This window comes from Copadichromis virginalis, linkage group LG13, assembly GCF_057382275.1.
Source record: "Copadichromis virginalis isolate Kocher_CV1m ecotype Utaka linkage group LG13, C_Virginalis_male_GT1.1, whole genome shotgun sequence".
Taxonomy (NCBI): Eukaryota; Metazoa; Chordata; class Actinopteri; order Cichliformes; family Cichlidae; genus Copadichromis; species Copadichromis virginalis.
This window is the reverse complement of record NC_140630.1, coordinates 27,344,685-27,362,961: the sequence shown is the minus strand read 5'-3', so window position 1 is coordinate 27,362,961 and position 18,277 is coordinate 27,344,685. Positions and strand designations below refer to the sequence as shown.

Sequence of the window (18,277 nt, the reverse complement as noted above, 5' to 3'; positions counted from 1 at the left end):
CAAAGTTGATGTGGTGGTGGTGTGTCTGTGTGAGTGAAAGACAGAGAGAGAGGGGGAGAGCGACAGATTTTCTGTTATAACCTTCATGTTATGGAGGCACAGTGTGAGCACTCAGGTCGCATCAGAGCATCGGGCGGTATAGTGTGAGACCCTGCATCGTGACCTACCAACGTCTAACCCCTGCGAGTCAATCGTGCAGTTTGAGCAGGAGCTGAATAACGTGACTGAAAAAATCGCACAGTGTCTGCCCAGCTTTAGGTGTACTGTCGTCCGAGACTTGCACCGCAGTGTCAGCGTTTGTTTCCCTGTTGGCCATGCTTCTTGTTGTGGTCATCTGTTGTTTTCCGGTATTTTCTCCGTAAGCGACCTTTCCTCGACCAATGAGATGCGCGGTAATCTGAATTGTCATACTCGAATTGTCATAAGTGTGGTGTCAGCTCATTGGTCACAAAGCAGGAGAGGGGCTGGGAATTATGTTTTCAAACAAAGCGTTAATTCCATTAACATTTATAGACTACTTTTGATTCTCACTGTATTACGGGACAAAGTGCGTCCCTTATTAGCTCAATACGGGACGTGTACTTTTTTTTCTAAATACGGGACGATTCCGTATTTTAAGGGACGGTTGGCAACCCTAGTCACATCCAACATCATATCTAACTGCTGTGACAAATTCAAGGATAAAACATCGTTCCTCAGAAAACAAAGCGTTTGGAAAATGGTGCCTATGACCTAAACTTATGGGGTAAGTACGTGTCTGTGTGTGTGCATGTGTGTGTGTGTGTGTTATTCCCATTTGCGAAACAGCATGTAATGCAGCTCATTAGTCACCCAGGACAAACATGTCAATATTTTGATCCATGTTCATGCACGCAGGACTTGAAATTCATACAGTGTGGAAACTTCTGTGCATGTGCGTCGTGTGATTGTGTGTGTCTGTGTGTACGGGCGTGTTCCTTTATGCTCGGAGGAAAGCAGGCAGCGCATCTGACCATATGCTGGAGGCAGCCTGCCTATAACGTGTGTAAGACTAGGCACGTGAGGTGTTGCTATCAAACTGCAGCTGATAGCAGTTTTGTCGGCTTGCAGAATTAATGTCAGTTTGAGGCGGGCACGCTCTACTTCCTGTCGTTGGTTTCAAACAATTGTATCAAGCCAAGTGTAACCGTAGGAGCGCTCAAGCTGTGTTTCTGGGAATGCTGCCATGGCCAAGCTGGTGCACGGCTGGCAGGCCCACTTAGACATGCATTTAAACATGCTCTCTCTGTCTCGCGCACAAACACACACAGGCTCTTACGCTGGTTATAGCATACTCATTGGGACCCTTTGCCTAAACCCTGTACATACACCCTACATCATATGCTCAACTTCAACCATTTTGCAACCTTGAGCTAATGTTAACTTAGAAGGAGAAATTGCCCTCACTTTACATGAAAGCAAAGCAATGAAAAACACAAACAAAAACACCTGCTCACCAGAGGAGCTCAAACTCTGAGCTTAACGCCCAGCACTGAAAACAAAGTCGACTTCTAAATAACGGGATGTTGCGTTAACAAAGAAGCCTGACTCTAAAGCATCTCTGGTGTCAAGCGCAGGACTTCTGCTGTGCTCACAGTTTGGGACTTTAAAAAGATACTTTCAATTAGAGGCAGAAAAAACGACGGAGGCACGCTGCGTCTGTAATTACCGTGCAATAGATGAATCATCATCCCAAGGAACAAGCTCACAGAACATCTCTTCTTTAGTGAGACTTAACAAAAAAAAAACTTTCACCAAACTCATTAAAAAGTTTGCATGTGCTCTGTTACCTTTCTTCTATTGTTTGTAGTTCTCTGGCTGCCAACAAGCTGCAGCTGGTTTAGCCAATTTCTTGCCCCTGCTTTTAACGTATTTATGTGTGGAGCTGTGAGTAATGGCTCAGGGGGGGGAATCCACTAAGGTGTAGAGGAAGCAGGATGGATGCCCTAACCCTTCTTAATTAACTATTCATGAGACAATAGTCGCTCTCTATTTAGCTAATTGGACCATAGCTTCTAAGAAAAAAAGAAGTTTGCAGGAAAGTGTCAAAAAGTAACTTTGGATGTCTCAGTGTTGAAGTCCTGGCATGTTTTTCCCACTCCAATCAGTCAAAAATTCTGTGAACAGGCAATTATTCCACAAAATTGTAATTGTATTTTTTTTTCAGATTATAATAAAACTTTTTGTAGGCATGGAAAGTATTTAATTTTGAAGTCATAAGCTTGACTGCCAGAAAATGCTTCTGCTGAATGCTTCTAGGGTTAAACTAGAGGCCTCAAAAGTCAACCGCCAGGTCAAACCACTCTGTTTGCTTCCAGCAAATACAAACCCAGAAAATAAAAGTGTACCCACTCCCCTCCTCCCCTTACACTAAAGCTCTTTTCAGCTTCACATTGAGAAAGCTTTTAGGTGGCAAGCCCTGCTAAGTCTGTGAATGACACAAATGGCAAGCTTTTTTTTGGTTCCCAAACCTGAGGACGTCTTCCACAATAAAGCCCTTTGACCTGGCCAGCTCGGTCAGAAAGCTTCTCCTGCTGCGGCCCATTTTCCTCTCCACCAGGTACAGCCTGACATCCTCAAACTTCACCCTTTCACGCCTGGGAGCGCTTGCTTCGGCCGGCCTTGACCTCTTCCTCGCGCGAGGCACAATAGGAGTGTGGAACATCTCTGAGATGAGCTCTCTAAAGTATTTCTGCACCTCTAGGAATCGCCGCTTTTGTGAGTTTGTGTCGGTGTTGTTGTGCGCCACTTAACTTCCATCCAGGAAAAAAAGAAACACCTACTTTGGTAATGGTGCAGTTGTTTTTTTCACTTGTGGCTCTCTCTCTCTCTTTTTTTTTTCTAATATTTGGGAGCAGAGTTGGTGAGAGCTGGCAGACAGGAAAAGCCTCTGGCAACAGGTGTTGAGGATTTGGTGTTTACCAAAAACCACCTGCCAAGATCGAGTGATTGAGGATGTGAGCGGGAGAAAAAAATAATAATTTTTTTTCTTTTTTTGAAAAACACTGTGCTGACGTGGTATTACTCATTTCCAGTGGAGCATTTTCAACAAACACACACTTGGAGGAAGTAAACAATTACTGATCCAGTAGCTGCTTCTTCCTCTTCTTCTTAAAAAGCTGCTCATAAAGTTTTCATGGACTTTAAATTCTGCTCCTCTCGACTGCCAGCGAGGCCTCTCGCTCCTGGGAGACGCCTGAATTCTGGTCACCTCACAAACCCCTCACAGCTGTCCTGCCATGTCCAGTTCGTCTCGCCACTCACCGTCTCATTATGTCCGGACCAAGCCTGCACCATCTGCTCTGCCGCTTTAATTAGCTTACTGCCTAAAACTGAGAGCCGTTGTGGGCATTTCCCCGGAGAGCCCGCAAGCTCGTGCACGGCCTTTGCACACATACAGGTACTGTATACGCAAGCCGTTGATGATTAGGAGCGTTTATCTGGGGAATACGGCTGCATATGGATCAGACAGAAATGCAGACTGAAAATAGATTTAATCAGCTGAATTCATCTATTCCTTTTGTTTCCAAAGAGGTAATTACAGCATGAGCCGTTGTCTCCTGTTGTTATGATTCCTGTGCTATGGCGGTGAGGAATGTAAAAGAAAAGGTTTCAGCGGGTCTTTGCTGTAATTGTCTGCAATAATGGATCTGCTTCAGTAGACCAAACAGCAATGATTTGTTGATTTAGGCGAGGGTGATGAAATCATTACAGGCCTTTATTCTACATCTAATTACCACAGGCTCTGTTCATTTCGTCACTTTAATAAGCACACCTTGTTTCTGTCTGCTACACAGAAATTATTACACAGATCTCATTACCGCCAAGTTCTGGGGGTTAACGGGTGTCACGGGGCAGACGCCACTAATTGTTTGACTGTTTACCCCCACCCATCCGCCATCCCAATCAGTCAGTTGTATATGAGGGTGCTGGCCCCCATCCAAACGTGAGACCGATGAAATTCTAACATCACTAAGACAAATGGCTCTCACACTGCCAGCAGCAATCGTTGCACGAGCAATGAATCCAATTTCTCTTTCACCTTTCTTGTGTAGCTCCGTGGGTGCAAGAGAAAATTGTCTAATAATTACAATTATGGTGCATATTCAGTTCCATTTAGAAAGGACAAAGTGACAGTCATATCTTGATTTTTTTTAATTTACCCCAACACAACTCTTTATAGTCTTGTTAGACTATAATAAGCCATTACAAGCACACAAATATTCAAACAATGCATGCTGTGCTCAAAGAAAGTTCACGTACAATACTGGAATCAAAAGAAATACAATAAAAAAGTAGCCAGACCTCCACATATTAGACAGACAGACAGACAATTTGTAGCTAGCAACCTTTTGCAACTTTAACTTAATTTAAGTTTCAAAATACCAGTTTGACATGATGCACTTTGTGGTGACATGTGCATTGTTAGAACCATCAGAACATGGGTGCATGCATGGACAGCGTATGCAGTAATACCCAGGTAGGATTTGGCCTTTGAACAATGCTCAGTTGACACTAAAGGGTCCAAAGAGTACCAGGAAAATATTCCCCACAACATTGCACTACCACCCTGAGCTCTTGATACAAGGCAGGATGGGATACATGCTCCAATTAGCTTAAAACTCGTTTTAACTTCTTTCTGCTAAGACGACAGTATAGTCAGTTTATCAGAATTTTTTAACTGCACTGCTCTGCTGCTCCAAAAAAATGTTAAAAATGGTTAAAACATACTGAAAAAGCTACACAAGTCTTTAAAAGCTCAAGAACAGCGGAATGGAAGCTCCACTTTCATTCCAGGAAGTGGGTTTTGATGGCCGAGCAGCTGCATCCAAGCCTTACATTACCAGGCCAAATGCAAACCATCAGATGCAGTGGCACAAAGAACGCCACCAATGGACTCTAGAGCAGTGGAGAGATGTTCTCTGAAGTGATGAATCACGTATCTCCATCTGGCAATCTGAAGGACGAGTCTGGGTTTGGTGGTCAGCTGTTATAGCTGCAAACCCTATGGTTTAAAAATAGGATGTTACTGAAGTTCATATGCGTGCGAAGGCATATGAACATTTACGGCAATACAGTGTATCATGCAAATAGCAAATATTAGCAGCAGGCTCTATTAAGTTACATTCCACCACTTGTTCTGTCCATGTCCTCATCTGATATCACTTTGCATTGCAAGAGTAATTGCACTCTAGTCAAATGGCATTGGTAGGATGGCAAGTAGTGATGTCTGACCTGAAAGTATCTCTCCCCCCCCCCCCCCCCCCCCCCACACACACACACACACAAAAAAATATATAACAAAAAACGTAATTAGGTTAACTTAAACTTATCAAAGTTTCCAAAAAAAAGCTGAATGAAGGAATGCACTCTATTTGTGGCCATCTTCAGAGAATAATGCAACCTAAAGAGTCTCATGAGTGTAATAAGATCATCCCCTGAAATCAAAATCCTTTATTTAACTGTAAATGAAGCAGGCATGAGCTAGGATGTAAAAAACTAAGTCCCACTGTTATGAAACTTTTGTTTCAGAAGTATTTATATAGAACGAGGAAGTCCCCGCTTCCCTATTCATTAATGGCTCATTGTATTGTATGGGACAACTTTAAAATTTATGAAGACATAAATTGCCACACCACTTATGGGTTAAGAGAGAGAGAGAGACGGGAAACGTGTGTTGGTTTTAATGAGGTGACCTTGCTGTGTGTACTTCTCCCTGCTGAAGCTGCGCTAGAGCCGCGGTGCGTGACGGGTCAGTCTATTACTGTACTTCCAAAAGCACACTCGTACTCAGAGGTTCCCTGTAGAGACAGAAATGAACCTGCCGTCCAGAGAGGAGTGCGAGGGGTGGGACCAGGCAAAAGTAGCCTTCTTACTGTATAAGGTGAGTCCACTGGAAATGGGAGAGATGCTTGTGTTTTGTCGCACTTTAAATATTCACCAGTTCATTCTGAGGGTCACGTATAATGTTAATGTTAATGCACATAAGCGGCTAAAGTGTTAAAGTAAGACCAGGACATTAGATGACTGGAAGTTAAATGTTTGTTTGATTCAATAAGTGTGTGTAATTAGTCATTTAAAAATAGTGAATGGATATGTTTACTCTCCTCAGAATAATATGCAAGAATGCGCCGTCACCGTAAACAGACTGAAAATTAATGGACAGAGATTTCTGGTGAGTCTTTCCTCATTTGTACCTGAATAATCCAGAAATGGCTCTTTCTCCCACACAGTTACATAATCTACTAATCCACCCAGGATCATATCAGGGTTGTGGTTGTGTTCAGTTTGTTATTCTAATTAAAATGGTCAAATCCTGGCGAGCAGTTGAGGTTGGTTTATTTGTAACACTCTCACTCTCTGTTACTCTGGCAGACATTTTTTTTATTGTTTTCTTGTTAAAATGTCACTGCTTGACGAACACACTTTTACTATGAATCTAAAAGCACGTTTCAAGTTGAAAAACAGGAGAGTTCACAGGATACGAAACATGACAAAAGCCGGTTGCATTACTTCCCACACTTGCTCTTTGTGTAAACTGTGGCCCTGCTAATGTGGAAGTCTGTGTATCTGTTGTAACTTCTGCTTTGGTTTCACCCTCGCTGCTCTGTCTCCATCATCCACGCCTTGCATACAATCTCTGAGGCCTTTCTCATAGCTACCGAGAAGCAGGCTGCCAAACTGAGCGCAGCTGAGTGCCCCTGTTCGGGAGAGAGTAAGGAGTGTGAAATGAGTCTCATGGCTAATAAAGCTGTAATCCCCACTTACTTAAGTAAGTATCTCTAAATCTGCTTCAGTCATGAGGGGGAACGCTGTTTAAAGAGGATTTTATGCAGCAAATAACTGAAGTGAGGGTTTATAACTCCCTAATATTTGGTGTTTTGGGGGATCTTTATAATACTTCAGTAAAAACCTCCCACACACTGCCAAGCCTGAAGAAGCTTTCATTCATATGCATCTTTTAAGTGGACGCTTATGCACACTTCTTGCCACGCTCTAAATTAGAGCAGCGGCCTAGTCGCCTATTCATTATTCAATGACCCTGAGCTAACTCTACTTTAGGTGGGATATTGCATCACTGAAGTGCATAGTTCAAAAAAAAAAGATGCGGATTTTATCAGTCAAATTGATTAATACTTCAGAGCAGAGGCTTTGATGTGCACGTTAACATCACCAATCTGAAATATACATATACATACAGTATGTGTATCGATTGATAGATCTCCTTAGCTATGGATCCAGCCAGTGCACGCTTAAGTAAACCCATGCTTTTATTGAGTGGCTGCCCAGCTTTTTAGTTTAACTAGCTTCAAGGTTGCGGTGTCTGACAGACATTCCCCAGTCAAACTTTTAAGCTTTTTTTTAGCCAGTATTTTTACTGCAGCAAAGGAATTTGATCTATAAATAAAATCCCCAACCAGCTTCTCGATGGATCACTTTTGGATGAAATTTCCTTCTGCTGTTCGGTGTCCTCAGAGGCTGAATCACGCTGACTTTTGTAAACCTCTAACTTTTTCTCCAGTGCCGCAAGAGGAGGTCGACATTTGTGGTTCAGAGCAAAGTGGCTCAACAACAACTGGGTTCACGGGCATAAAATTTGCAGCAAATATTCTGTGTTTTGTTTTGCTCTTGACTTTATACTTTGCTCCACAAGCAGGTTGGCATTTTTAACTATTGTGTAGCATATGCAAGCAATTTGCACAAATCATAGACTGTATATAATACTTCATGTTATATAATTCGCTATTTTAAGTTCTACAGTACAGATATTTGTGGTTTGATTACCTCCTGGTTGTCCCTCCAATCAAATGCTCCCATCAGTATCATCTTGTTAGCATTGCTACTAGAATATATTAGCAAGCTGATTTTAGGCTGTTTTGACTGTATATAAAATATGGACACCTGCTAGTTTGTGAAGGCTTTAAGCATGTTGGCTGTCACAGTGAAGTGGGGTGTGATAAGCAAGGGCCTTGACTGAAAAATCTGAGCACTCTTGTCAATCACAAGGTGGATCCTGAAGCATTAGTGGCTCTACAAGTAACCATAATTTACAAAACAACCAGACAGAGAAGATTTCTAACTCACAACTTATACTACAGCCCAGTCAAGAAACTGTTTTCTGAAGTTATTAGTGGAATCCTTTTCCTATAGACAACCAGTCTTTGTCAAACAACCAGGAAGGTCGCCCCCTAATGGTAATGATAAAGAATGCAGAAGCTTCACTTTTCAGATCTGGAACGTTACAGAAGAGTTATGGCACTACATGTTCACTGGTGTTTATGAGCATGCTTACAGAAAGTGTATAAAGTTGTCTGTGTTTGACTGAATAGCTTCATAGATACATATATTTGGAAAATATCTGAAAAAAGTCATTACTGTAAAGACATTTGTGTCTTTGAGAAAGGTTTTGTTTGGATTTTCAGTTGACGAAATCCAGCAGATGGTGCTCTTTACTTTCTCTACTACGAGTGACGCTGCTCATTGCAACTATCCAGTTCCTCTTCTATTTTTGACAAACATCCTGAAATTGCCCCTGGCAGTGTAATGTCACTTCCTTTATTTTACAAGAGCAACCTTTTTTAAAGATTCAGTGGTTGAATCATCAGTGTGCTTCCGAAAATATGCGAATATACGTTTTTGTATTGTTTGAAGGGGTTGTGTTTGCCTGTGTTGACCTAAAATCACATTTGACAACAACTGCAGTGTTGTTGACGCTCCAGCGACATCACTGAAACAACTAATTATTAATAAATGGAGAATTTTTAAAGGCATTATTTGCCTCTTCTACAGGTTTTTAAAATCCAGCAAAGAAGAAGAAACATTTGTAGTAAGTTATTTTTGACTCATCAGGAGCTCAGCGTGTGTCCAGAAGCAGAGCAGGGCCTGCACTTTGGTATCTGAATGTCATCCAGCGAGCATGCTTCTGCTGAGCATTGCCTTTGGCTTATTTTACATATTCATGTGATGTACAGTGGCTGGAGCAAAGGTCATAAAATCCTTTTTTTTTTTAAAAGTGTAAGCATGCAACACAGATCTGAACTACTTTCATATGGAAACGTCATCGTCAGCTCCTGCCTCGAATGCATCTTATTCACATTGCACCCACAACGCGTGGTCACGATTTAGCGGTAAGAATGAAAGGTGGGAAAAGAAAAACAGTTTTATTCCGTATGAGCGGTGGGTGGCTGTATAATACAGTACGGAGCGGAATGACAGACAGTCAGCGCAGCGCAGATAAAGGTAAGCTCTGTCTTTTTGATGCCACATTCGCTCACACAGGTAGACAGGTTAAAAGCGATATGTGGAAGCAGAAGATCAAAAGAACTGTCAGCTTCCATCTCTGTAATGCCGCCTGTGTGTGGCGGCTATGTGGGGAAGCCACTTTCAGCTTCGGTGTATCACATTGACATTACAAACAAAGGCCCCTCGAAAAAAAACCCACATATGCTTCCATTGCAGATGCTTCCTATGGAGCACATATAGCACATCTGCATATAGTTGCCACTTTATTAGGTGCAGGGTTGGACTGCTTTTTGCATTCAGAAGTGTCTTGTGCTGGAAACATACCTCAGAGATTTTAATCCATACTTACATGATAGTATCACAGCTTCGTGTCCGTAATGCGATGCTCCCAGTTCCACCTGTTAAAGAGCAGCTGTAGGGTGTACCTAATAAAGTGACTTGTATACGGGCCAGCAGTATATATTTCTGTTTTGCCGTTGGCCTTAAAAATCTACAGCGGCACTCTGCAATAATATATCCTCAGCGTAATAAGCAGTAATTCTTTAGTCTCACTGAATCTAATTTGAATTTTGACACAGCTGCCTCGTAATGGATAACAGAGCCACAAAGCAGGAAAAACACCTTAAACCAGAATTAGCTTGTCGACATCCAGTGTAGATTTGTGAACATGTGGAAAGTCTCTCACCTAATGACAGTCATGAGACCTTGTGCAGCTGCCGTGAAAGAACCGAGGGGTAATTTTGTGGCCGTGTAGCTGCGAAGCTGTTCTCTCTATCGTGAAATGAAACTCGTTTCAACGAGAAGTATTAACAAATGTTCGGTGCGTCAGACCCTTGCCCTTGCTGTTTGCCACTCCGACAGCAAACCACTCATGAACAGAAACAAGAATAGTGGTCGTCTGTGCACCTGGTTTAGGGTGAAACCGAGATTTCACACTGACGCAATGTAGACTTTCCAGTGGGATATTCTGTGATTTTAATGTGTTTATTACCATCAATAGTTTTGAGTCACTTTTAAATAACAGTTGGAAAATTTCCTCATTTATCTTACAAGAAAAAACCCACCCTAGGGTTGGTTTTTGCCAGGCCTGCTTGGCTTGTTTGCTTTAAACATGCTCTCCACCTTTTTAGCAGTTTTAGCTCCCTTCCACCTCTTAAATGTGTGTATTTATTATATAGATTATGAATGGTATTGATTTTGAGGGCCATTACAAACTAGGTTAGACTATAAATGCTATTGTGTGCTGCCTGGTTCATGTGACATACTTGTCCCTGTTTAAAAATAAACTACTTCTACAAATGAAAGCTAAAATCTCACTTTGGTTTATTACATACGCATGAATGACTGCACAGGGAAGTAATTTCAGATATAGCCTTTATCTTGCTAATGCTACTATCAGTATCGTCAAGGTTAAAAATGTCACATCATGACAATGAAAAAATGGTTTACAAGAAGACTGTGAAAAGGAAAAATGCCCCATTCACATTTACTAACAGGCCTGACGGAAGATCTAAAAGCATGTAAAGCATTGCAGTGTGACCATGAGCATTTTTAAAATGATAAAACGTGGACTCTGGGCCTACTGGAAAAAAGGGAACGGATGCACCTTGTAGAGCTGTTGTGTCTCATTTGAACAAGCACAGACACTCCTATAAATAATTCACCGTGTGAGCTGTGCCTGAGTATCCACTGGGGCAGACTATTTGATATTTCATTCGGTGTCAAAAGGCTAAGTCTGATTTTATACAGATGTTTTTTTCTTCTTCCTGTAAGACTGCGTGATGATCAAGTGTGTATCTGCGAGGGCAAGGATCAGTGCTTTGAAGGAGGCACAGTCTTTCATATTAAGCGATCTCACTTTTAAATTTACAGATGATTAAATCCCAATCTCAGTCTTAAAGTGCTTCAGCTATGCTATGGGCTTATTCCTAGAGGTAATGCGGCTTTTTGTTCAACCGAAACACACACATCAAGGTAGTGTGAGCTGAATTACTAACTCCCCTCCCTGTTTGATTTCTCTTATAAATAAACAGCTACTGTTTAATCAGCTTAACAGCATATCATTACACAGGTTTCACATCATACTTATTGAATAAAGGACCAATTATACATCATTCTTACGTTAAATTCAGACGCTTTATATTACAGCCTGTTATGACACGCCTCCGTCGGGTCACGTGACGTCTCGCAAACTAAAATTCCCAACTTTTCCCAAACATTTGTGGCCGTGGATCCTCATTACATTACAGCAAATTTAAAACGGAAGAGAGACAGAGCAAGTAACGACCTGGAGCAATGAATTATGAATGAAGAGGGGAATACATAATTTAGCGGAATTTGTTGCATATTTTATGGTAATCATTTTCCTTTCATTTACAAATCACAAACGCCTTACTGCAACACAGACATTATGAATACGACAAAAAAAAAAACCTAATACAAGCGCAGTCGGCTAAACTTTTTTTTTTAATGTGAGATCATTTAGAAAATTGGGTAATATGATAATATGGTTGGGATTTGTTTGTATTAAGACGAGCGAGCCAAACCTGAAGGGCGACAACAAACAAAACAGCCAACGTTCATTTAATGTTGATTTCAAAATTATTTTCTATCAGCTTTTAGTTTAGAATTAATTCTTATAAAAGCACTCTGTTAATAAAAAAATATGTTACTCCTGTGTTAGTAGATATTTGGGCTCATAAGCAAGACGCTCAGCCCACAGCTTTCCTGTGAAATTACTGGAGTATGTTACCAACAGCACTTTTAGGTTCGTGTCTGAATGTGGCTAAACTGTGCCCTTTTTTGAGCTACAGCGAAGTTTGAGCACATGTGCCTCCAAAAAAGGCCCTAAGTGAGATGCTGCCATCTTTTGTTCCTAAAGAGGTAATGCATTCATGTCTCTTCTGCTCCAGTAAAGGTGACATCCTCGCCGTATCATCTCTGCTGAAAGGAATCACTCTGTAGTCTTTTATTTTCCTCCCATCCTGTCACATTTTTTTAACAGTTGATTTCTCTGATGTTCTTTCAGAACCTGAGTGAAAGTGACTTGAGCAAGTTTAGTCTCATCCACCAGCCGTAAGTAACACCCTCGTACCTCTGTCATCACACCCCTCAATCATATCCTCCTTTTCTCTCCCCCCGTCTCCGTCCTTCAGTTCTCCTTTTCTCTCATTTCTTTTTATTGTTGCTGCTGCAGTTTGACAAAACAAACCACAGGCTGACTGATCTCTCTGTCCAGAGCTACAAAACATTTCACAACAACACTAGCTGGCCATTTCATTAGGTACGCCTGTTCGACTGCTCATTAACTCTAATATCTCATTAGCTGATTGCATGGGCAGCATCATGGATGCTGGTGCCAAACTGCAAACCATAAGCATTTTTTTTCTCTTAAAAAGAGAAAATATCCAGTGAGTGAATGTTCTCTGAGTGAAAAGCTCTTCTTGAGATCAGAGGTCAGAGGAGAATGGTCTGACTGCTTTCAGCTGACAGGAAGCTCCAGTGGCGCAATCGGTTAGCGCGCGGTACTTATATGACAGAACACTGTGCTGTTGCCGAGGTTATGAGTTTGAGCTTCATAACCTCGGCACCTGGAGGACAGGTGCAGCTAAAGGCTAGGTTTGTGACCAGTGTTGGTCAAGTTACTTGAAAAAAGTAATCAGTAACTAATAATGATTACTTCCCCAAAAAAGTAATCACTTTACTGATTACTTATTTTCGAAAGTAATTAGTTACTTAGTTACTTTTTAGAAACATGATTTACAACCTGAATAGGTGATAAAGCAATAGATCTTTCAGCCCAATTCTACTTTCTGCCTAATCTATCATATAAAATGTAATCAAATGGAAAAGTCTCTTTTTAAAATTTGTTTTATTAGTTTTAATCTTTTAACTTTATGCATCACGCAAAAAATTATATTTTTTATATAGTGGTTCTGTTGCTCTATTTTCACCTGTAGCAGGATTGGGGCAGGCGGAGGTTTGCCCTGGTGCAGGTTTGCCGCAGCGGTCAGTGGAAGAATCCGCGAGTTTGTGAATTTACCATTCCGTGGTAACGCACTCGGTGCTTGCTCGGAAGTTAAGGGGTTTTTCCGCTGTAAAAAGAAGTTTTCTTCCCACGCAGTGAGCAGCGGACGCTAATGTTTTTGGCACTTTTTACGAATCAAACTCAAAGTAAGGTCAGTACTTCCATGCTTTAAACACTGCATGGTGTTGAATCCTCCCAATTCTTTGATCTTTGGGCTGAAGGAAGAACGGTGTATAAATGCTCAATCAACAGTCATTTTATTCCATACAATTCTCATTATTTCATACAACACTTTTGCGCAATACATCCGGATGGGAGATGTGCCGATGAGGGTAACAGCAGATCTCGAGGTGTATGACCATTTCTCACATTCTTATAGCTTCAGCCCCCCTCCAGCGTCATAAAACCTAAACATCCACATTCTTTCTCTCTCAGTGAGCCTAAGTTATGACCTTGGCTTCCTGTGCAGTATGTTCTGTTCCTTTCTAATCAGACAAATAAGGCCATGATTCTCTGAAAACAGTATTTCTTATAATGCAGCAGTATCATACATCATAAAACAATATCACTCATTCACAATAAATCAGCAGTCTAATGTAACACAAATCAGTTTATTAAATGTAATAGTTATCCCCTTCTTCTAAGTCAGGAGAATAATGCAAACTAAAACTACATAATAATTTCACAATCTTTAATTAGGGGTATAACATGGCATAAGATGATATAATAACCTCAAAATTTATCATACTCTCTCCCACACTCGATATATTATCCATTCTTGATCTGCACACAGCTGTTGCCACGAACGTCGCACTCGCTTACGTCATTGTCATGAGACACTCACAAAAGAATCCCGGTTTTAGTAACGCAGTAACGCAGTGTGCTTACGGGAAAGTAACGGTAACCTAAATACCTTTTTTGCAATAGTAATCCCTTACTTTACTCGTTACTTGAAAAAAGTAATCAGATTACAGATTACTGCCCATCTCTGTTTGTGACTCCCACACAAGTTCGGTTCCCTCCCGGTATCCAGTAAGGGTCCTGGCTAGAGCTCCATGCTAAAAGCCCTGGAATGGCGCGGCTATGTCTGCAGCTCGGACACAAGCATTTCGCTACATGTTCAATAAATGTTGTACTGTGCATGCGACAAATAAAATTTGTATTAAGGAAGGTAACAACAACAATATAACCACTCATTACAAAGTGTGCAGGAGTGCGTGTCTGATCGCAGAGCACATCAGACCTTATTGCAGATGGGCTACATTAGCAGAAAACCACACTGGTTGCCCCTCTTGTAAGTAAGTACAGGAAACCAAGGTTACCCAGGCCAACCGAAATTAGACATTAGAAGACTGACCTATAGAAGCAGTAGACTCCAAGTGATAAAGTGTGACTGCCCCAGATCTGCTTGTATTCATGTGTAAATAAGAGAAGGAGCAGAAATGAAATTACAATATTTGTGTGTGTGCTCGCGTACAGCTGGTTTCCGCTGGATCTGTGTACATGCACAGATGTGTTTGGGGAAGTTAGGGTGTCTGACTGCACCTGCACATGTGGCTGCATGTGTGTTCTTGTTTGTATGGTATGTACCCGTTGATGTATTCCCGTGTGTGTGATATAAACAGACACCATTAAGCTACAATTACTTGTTTCAACCGGCATGCTCTGTGAAAAAAAATTAAACTAGAAAATAAAAAATTAAATTAATTATTACGTGTTTCTTGAAAATTGTGCATTATTAAAATCTAAGTGAAACTTTCCTTGCGTGGAAAATTCAAATATTGTAACATAAATACAACATATTGTACTTAAATCTTAGAGTGAAATGTAAAAATATTTATCTCATCATTTTAACAGCATGTACAAAAGTCATTAGCTGAAAAAAAACACATCTTACCAAATAACCACTTTAAATCTGCATCTGTAGATATTCTTTAGACATTAGCAACAAAAATAGACAATTTCTTCCCATTTGTTTAGTGAAATATACCAAGAAATGCCAAAAATAACGCAGTTTGATAGGGTTAAAATAGTATTTTTGCACCAAGAAGGTGATTCACAAAGACTTATTAGCTAGAAAGAAAACTTGGCTTATTTCTGTGTGAGTGTACAGTGTGTCCACCAACACTGATGCATCACTGGGTTAGAAAACACACTATGAGTCATGGATTGGCCTCCCCAGAGCCCGGACCTCAACATTATTGAAACAGTGTGGGATCATCTCGACAGAGAACGAAACAAGAAGCAGCCAAAGAAGAGCTTTGAATGTCCTTCAAGACACGTGGAGAACTACTCTTGAAGACTACTTAAAAAGAATGACATGCAAGTTTTCTTAAGAGAGTTCCTGCTTCTTCTTTTTTTTCTTAAATAAAGGTGGTCATACCAATTACCGATTAGAATTGTTCAAACTGCTTTGCCCTATATACTGTGTTTCCATATGTTTGCACTTGTTTCCATAAATGGGTGCACTTCTTTCCTTGCAAACTATAAAAAAATGAAGAGTGTCTCCAGATATTTGCACACTGTAAATATTTTATTTACCAATAAAATTGGTAAAAAAAATAGCAACTACAAATTCAAATGTAAAACTGGAAGCCCTGAACTTCCATACTTGGTCTTTTATTTTCTTTTATCCCATCACTCATTCACTTGTCAAACCATAAAGTTACTTTGAAAAAAGCAGCACCGTGCAGTTTGTAGGTCCACACTATGCACAGTATGATTCAGAGCACACGAAATCCAATCTGAAAAGCCACTTTTTGCAACACTTTCACATGTTATGTAACATGAAATGGACACACGCTTCCGTATATAGAAAGAAAAAAGTGACAAAGGTGAAGTGACAGACTAAATATCTCATACTGTGTTCGCATGTATTTTTATACACTCACTGGTACAACTGCGTGCTACCACAAATGTTGAAACAGCCAATCGCATGGCAGCAACTCAAAGCATTTAGGTATTCAAGATATCCTGCTGAAGTTCAGCTAGTGTATTCAAATGGGGAAGAAATGTTATTTGAGTGTTTCTGTGGTTGTTGCTGTGAGATCAGGAGGGTCTGACTATTTGAGAAACTGCTGCTCAACTGCGATCTTCCCACACAACCATCTCCAGGGTTTACAGAGAATGGTCCAAAAGCAAGAAACTGTGTGACAGGCCGTTCTCTTGGTGAAAACTCAACAACTCAATGCCAGAGGTCAGAGATTTGAGCTAGGAAGGTAACTGTAACTTAATTAACAAATCGTACCAAGCAAGGTGTGCATTCAGATGGTTAGGTCATGGATCCGTCCTGCCTTGTTCAGGCGAGAGGTGGTGGTGTAATGATGATGTCAGATATTTTCTTGGCTTCTTTGGGGCTTATGGTATGACTGTCCTCATACAGTATGCTGACTTCTGTTCTCATTGCGAGATCTGTTTAGATATTACCTTAAAAGTCCAAAGTTGTCTCTTTACTTCTTACCATGCACAACTTCCTCATATTACATCTTCCTCTGACTATGATTAAAGGCAGAGTAGACGTTTTTTTAGCAAAACAAAAACCGAGAAAAGAAATTCCCATGATGATCGCATACATGCTGTAGTAAATCAACTTCCTTCCAGGCTAACATGAGAGGCAGCATACTTGTTATTTTTCCTTCTTCTTTATAGAACAGGGTTACAACATGGTACTTTCCATGACATAATGACCTTAACAACAGATCATTTTTAAGGCTAAAAGCATAAGTTAGACATGCATTAACAAAGATATATTAGTTGAAACAGAGTGTTAAATAATAAAACACTCTGTTAGAGGAAGTTAGCAGAGTTGTACGTGTAATTGTGGCAAGTTCCAAGTCACCTTTCAATCTGTTGTATAACATACCGATAACTCGAAGTCATTCTCTAGAAATTTCCTATATATGAAGTTATCTACAGTTGGTAAAATATCAGTGTTTGGAAGGGTGGAATTGAAGTGAGTCAAGGTAGATGTGATGTAAGAGGGCTGCTGAAAGTATGGCCACTGAAACCTATTTTTGAGAGTGTGTGTGTGTGTGTGTGTGTGTGTGTGTGTGTGTGTGTGTGTGTGTGTGTGTGTGTGAAGGGGAGTGGAAAAGAGAAGTGATTTGTCTGACAGAGGTGGCTCGAGCAAATTCCCTCCCCTGTGTGAGAAGGACGTGACTAAACAAAGGCAGGGTTCATTTACAATTCTGCGAAAAATTCGGCAGTCGACCTTTACCGCATGACAGGAATGTGGCCCGAAAAATGTAAACTTTTGGATCAAACATGAACATGGATACGTTAGGTAAACTGGCTGCTCCTGCCACAGCAAAGATCCGGTAAGAAGATGGGTTTTGTTGTAAATTTCGCGTGAGCGTTGTTGCTTTAAGCCAATTTTTAGTTTGTTTCAAATGTACAAGGAGTATAATTAGCAACAAAAAAAAGAAAAACAAAGCTATGATTTTTTTTATGTATCTTTTTTATGTTCTGCTTGGTAATATGTTCTGCAATTCATTACAAAACACTGTAAAACTACAAAAATGTCCATATAGACTTGTATTCATTGTATTCAGCAAAATGCCTCTAAACTCTGTCTGGAAAAGTGAAATGAGGAACTTATGTGAATGCTTCTTTGGAAAGTACTTTTTAAAGCTGAGAAACAAGACAAATTACATGTGCATGTACAACTGCATTTATTTATGACTTCTGTATGAAACCTTATGTTTGCGTTCCAGGCAGCTTCAGAAGATCGTTCAAGATATCAAGAAAAATGATGGCAGCTTCCTGAATAAACTAAAAAGGTCAGTTTCTTAGAATGAAAGCTTTGATTTTCTGCATGGGAAAGTTACACAGTTGATCAATTTATCTGTCCTGCTACAGTCAAAGAAAAGAAAAGCCTGGTGATCTAAAAGCAAAAGAAAAAAAAAGTCCATGCGGTTTGTGTACATGCACCAGTGGAGAACGTCGATTCCTCTTTCACAACCGTTGGAAAAAGAGACGCAAAGCAAAAAT

At 40.5% G+C, this 18,277-nt stretch overlaps 2 protein-coding genes across 3 annotated transcripts in view; one reads left to right on the top strand and one right to left on the bottom strand.

Annotated features, from left to right (window-relative positions):
* The window catches only part of dntt (deoxynucleotidyltransferase, terminal), a 114,661-nt gene extending 111,978 nt beyond the window's left edge, over positions 1–2,683 (bottom strand). The window contains exon 1 of the mRNA XM_085478347.1: positions 2,490–2,683. Within this exon, the coding sequence (XP_085334473.1) occupies positions 2,490–2,683 (194 nt within the window). The remainder of the gene's footprint in view (positions 1–2,489) is intronic.
* A 3,092-nt stretch (positions 2,684–5,775) lies between these two features.
* Positions 5,776–18,277, top strand: part of blnk (B cell linker) — a 24,873-nt gene continuing 12,371 nt past the window's right edge. Inside the window, exons 1-4 of one of the 2 annotated variants that reach the window (XM_085478342.1) lie at positions 5,776–5,902; positions 6,131–6,193; positions 12,290–12,336; positions 18,001–18,066. In XM_085478342.1, coding sequence (XP_085334468.1) covers positions 5,834–5,902; positions 6,131–6,193; positions 12,290–12,336; positions 18,001–18,066 — 245 coding nt within the window. In that variant the 5' untranslated portion in view covers positions 5,776–5,833. Of the gene's footprint in view, positions 5,903–6,130; positions 6,194–12,289; positions 12,337–17,447; positions 17,605–18,000; positions 18,067–18,277 lie in introns of those variants that run through there. The other variant, XM_085478343.1, reaches the window with a different exon arrangement.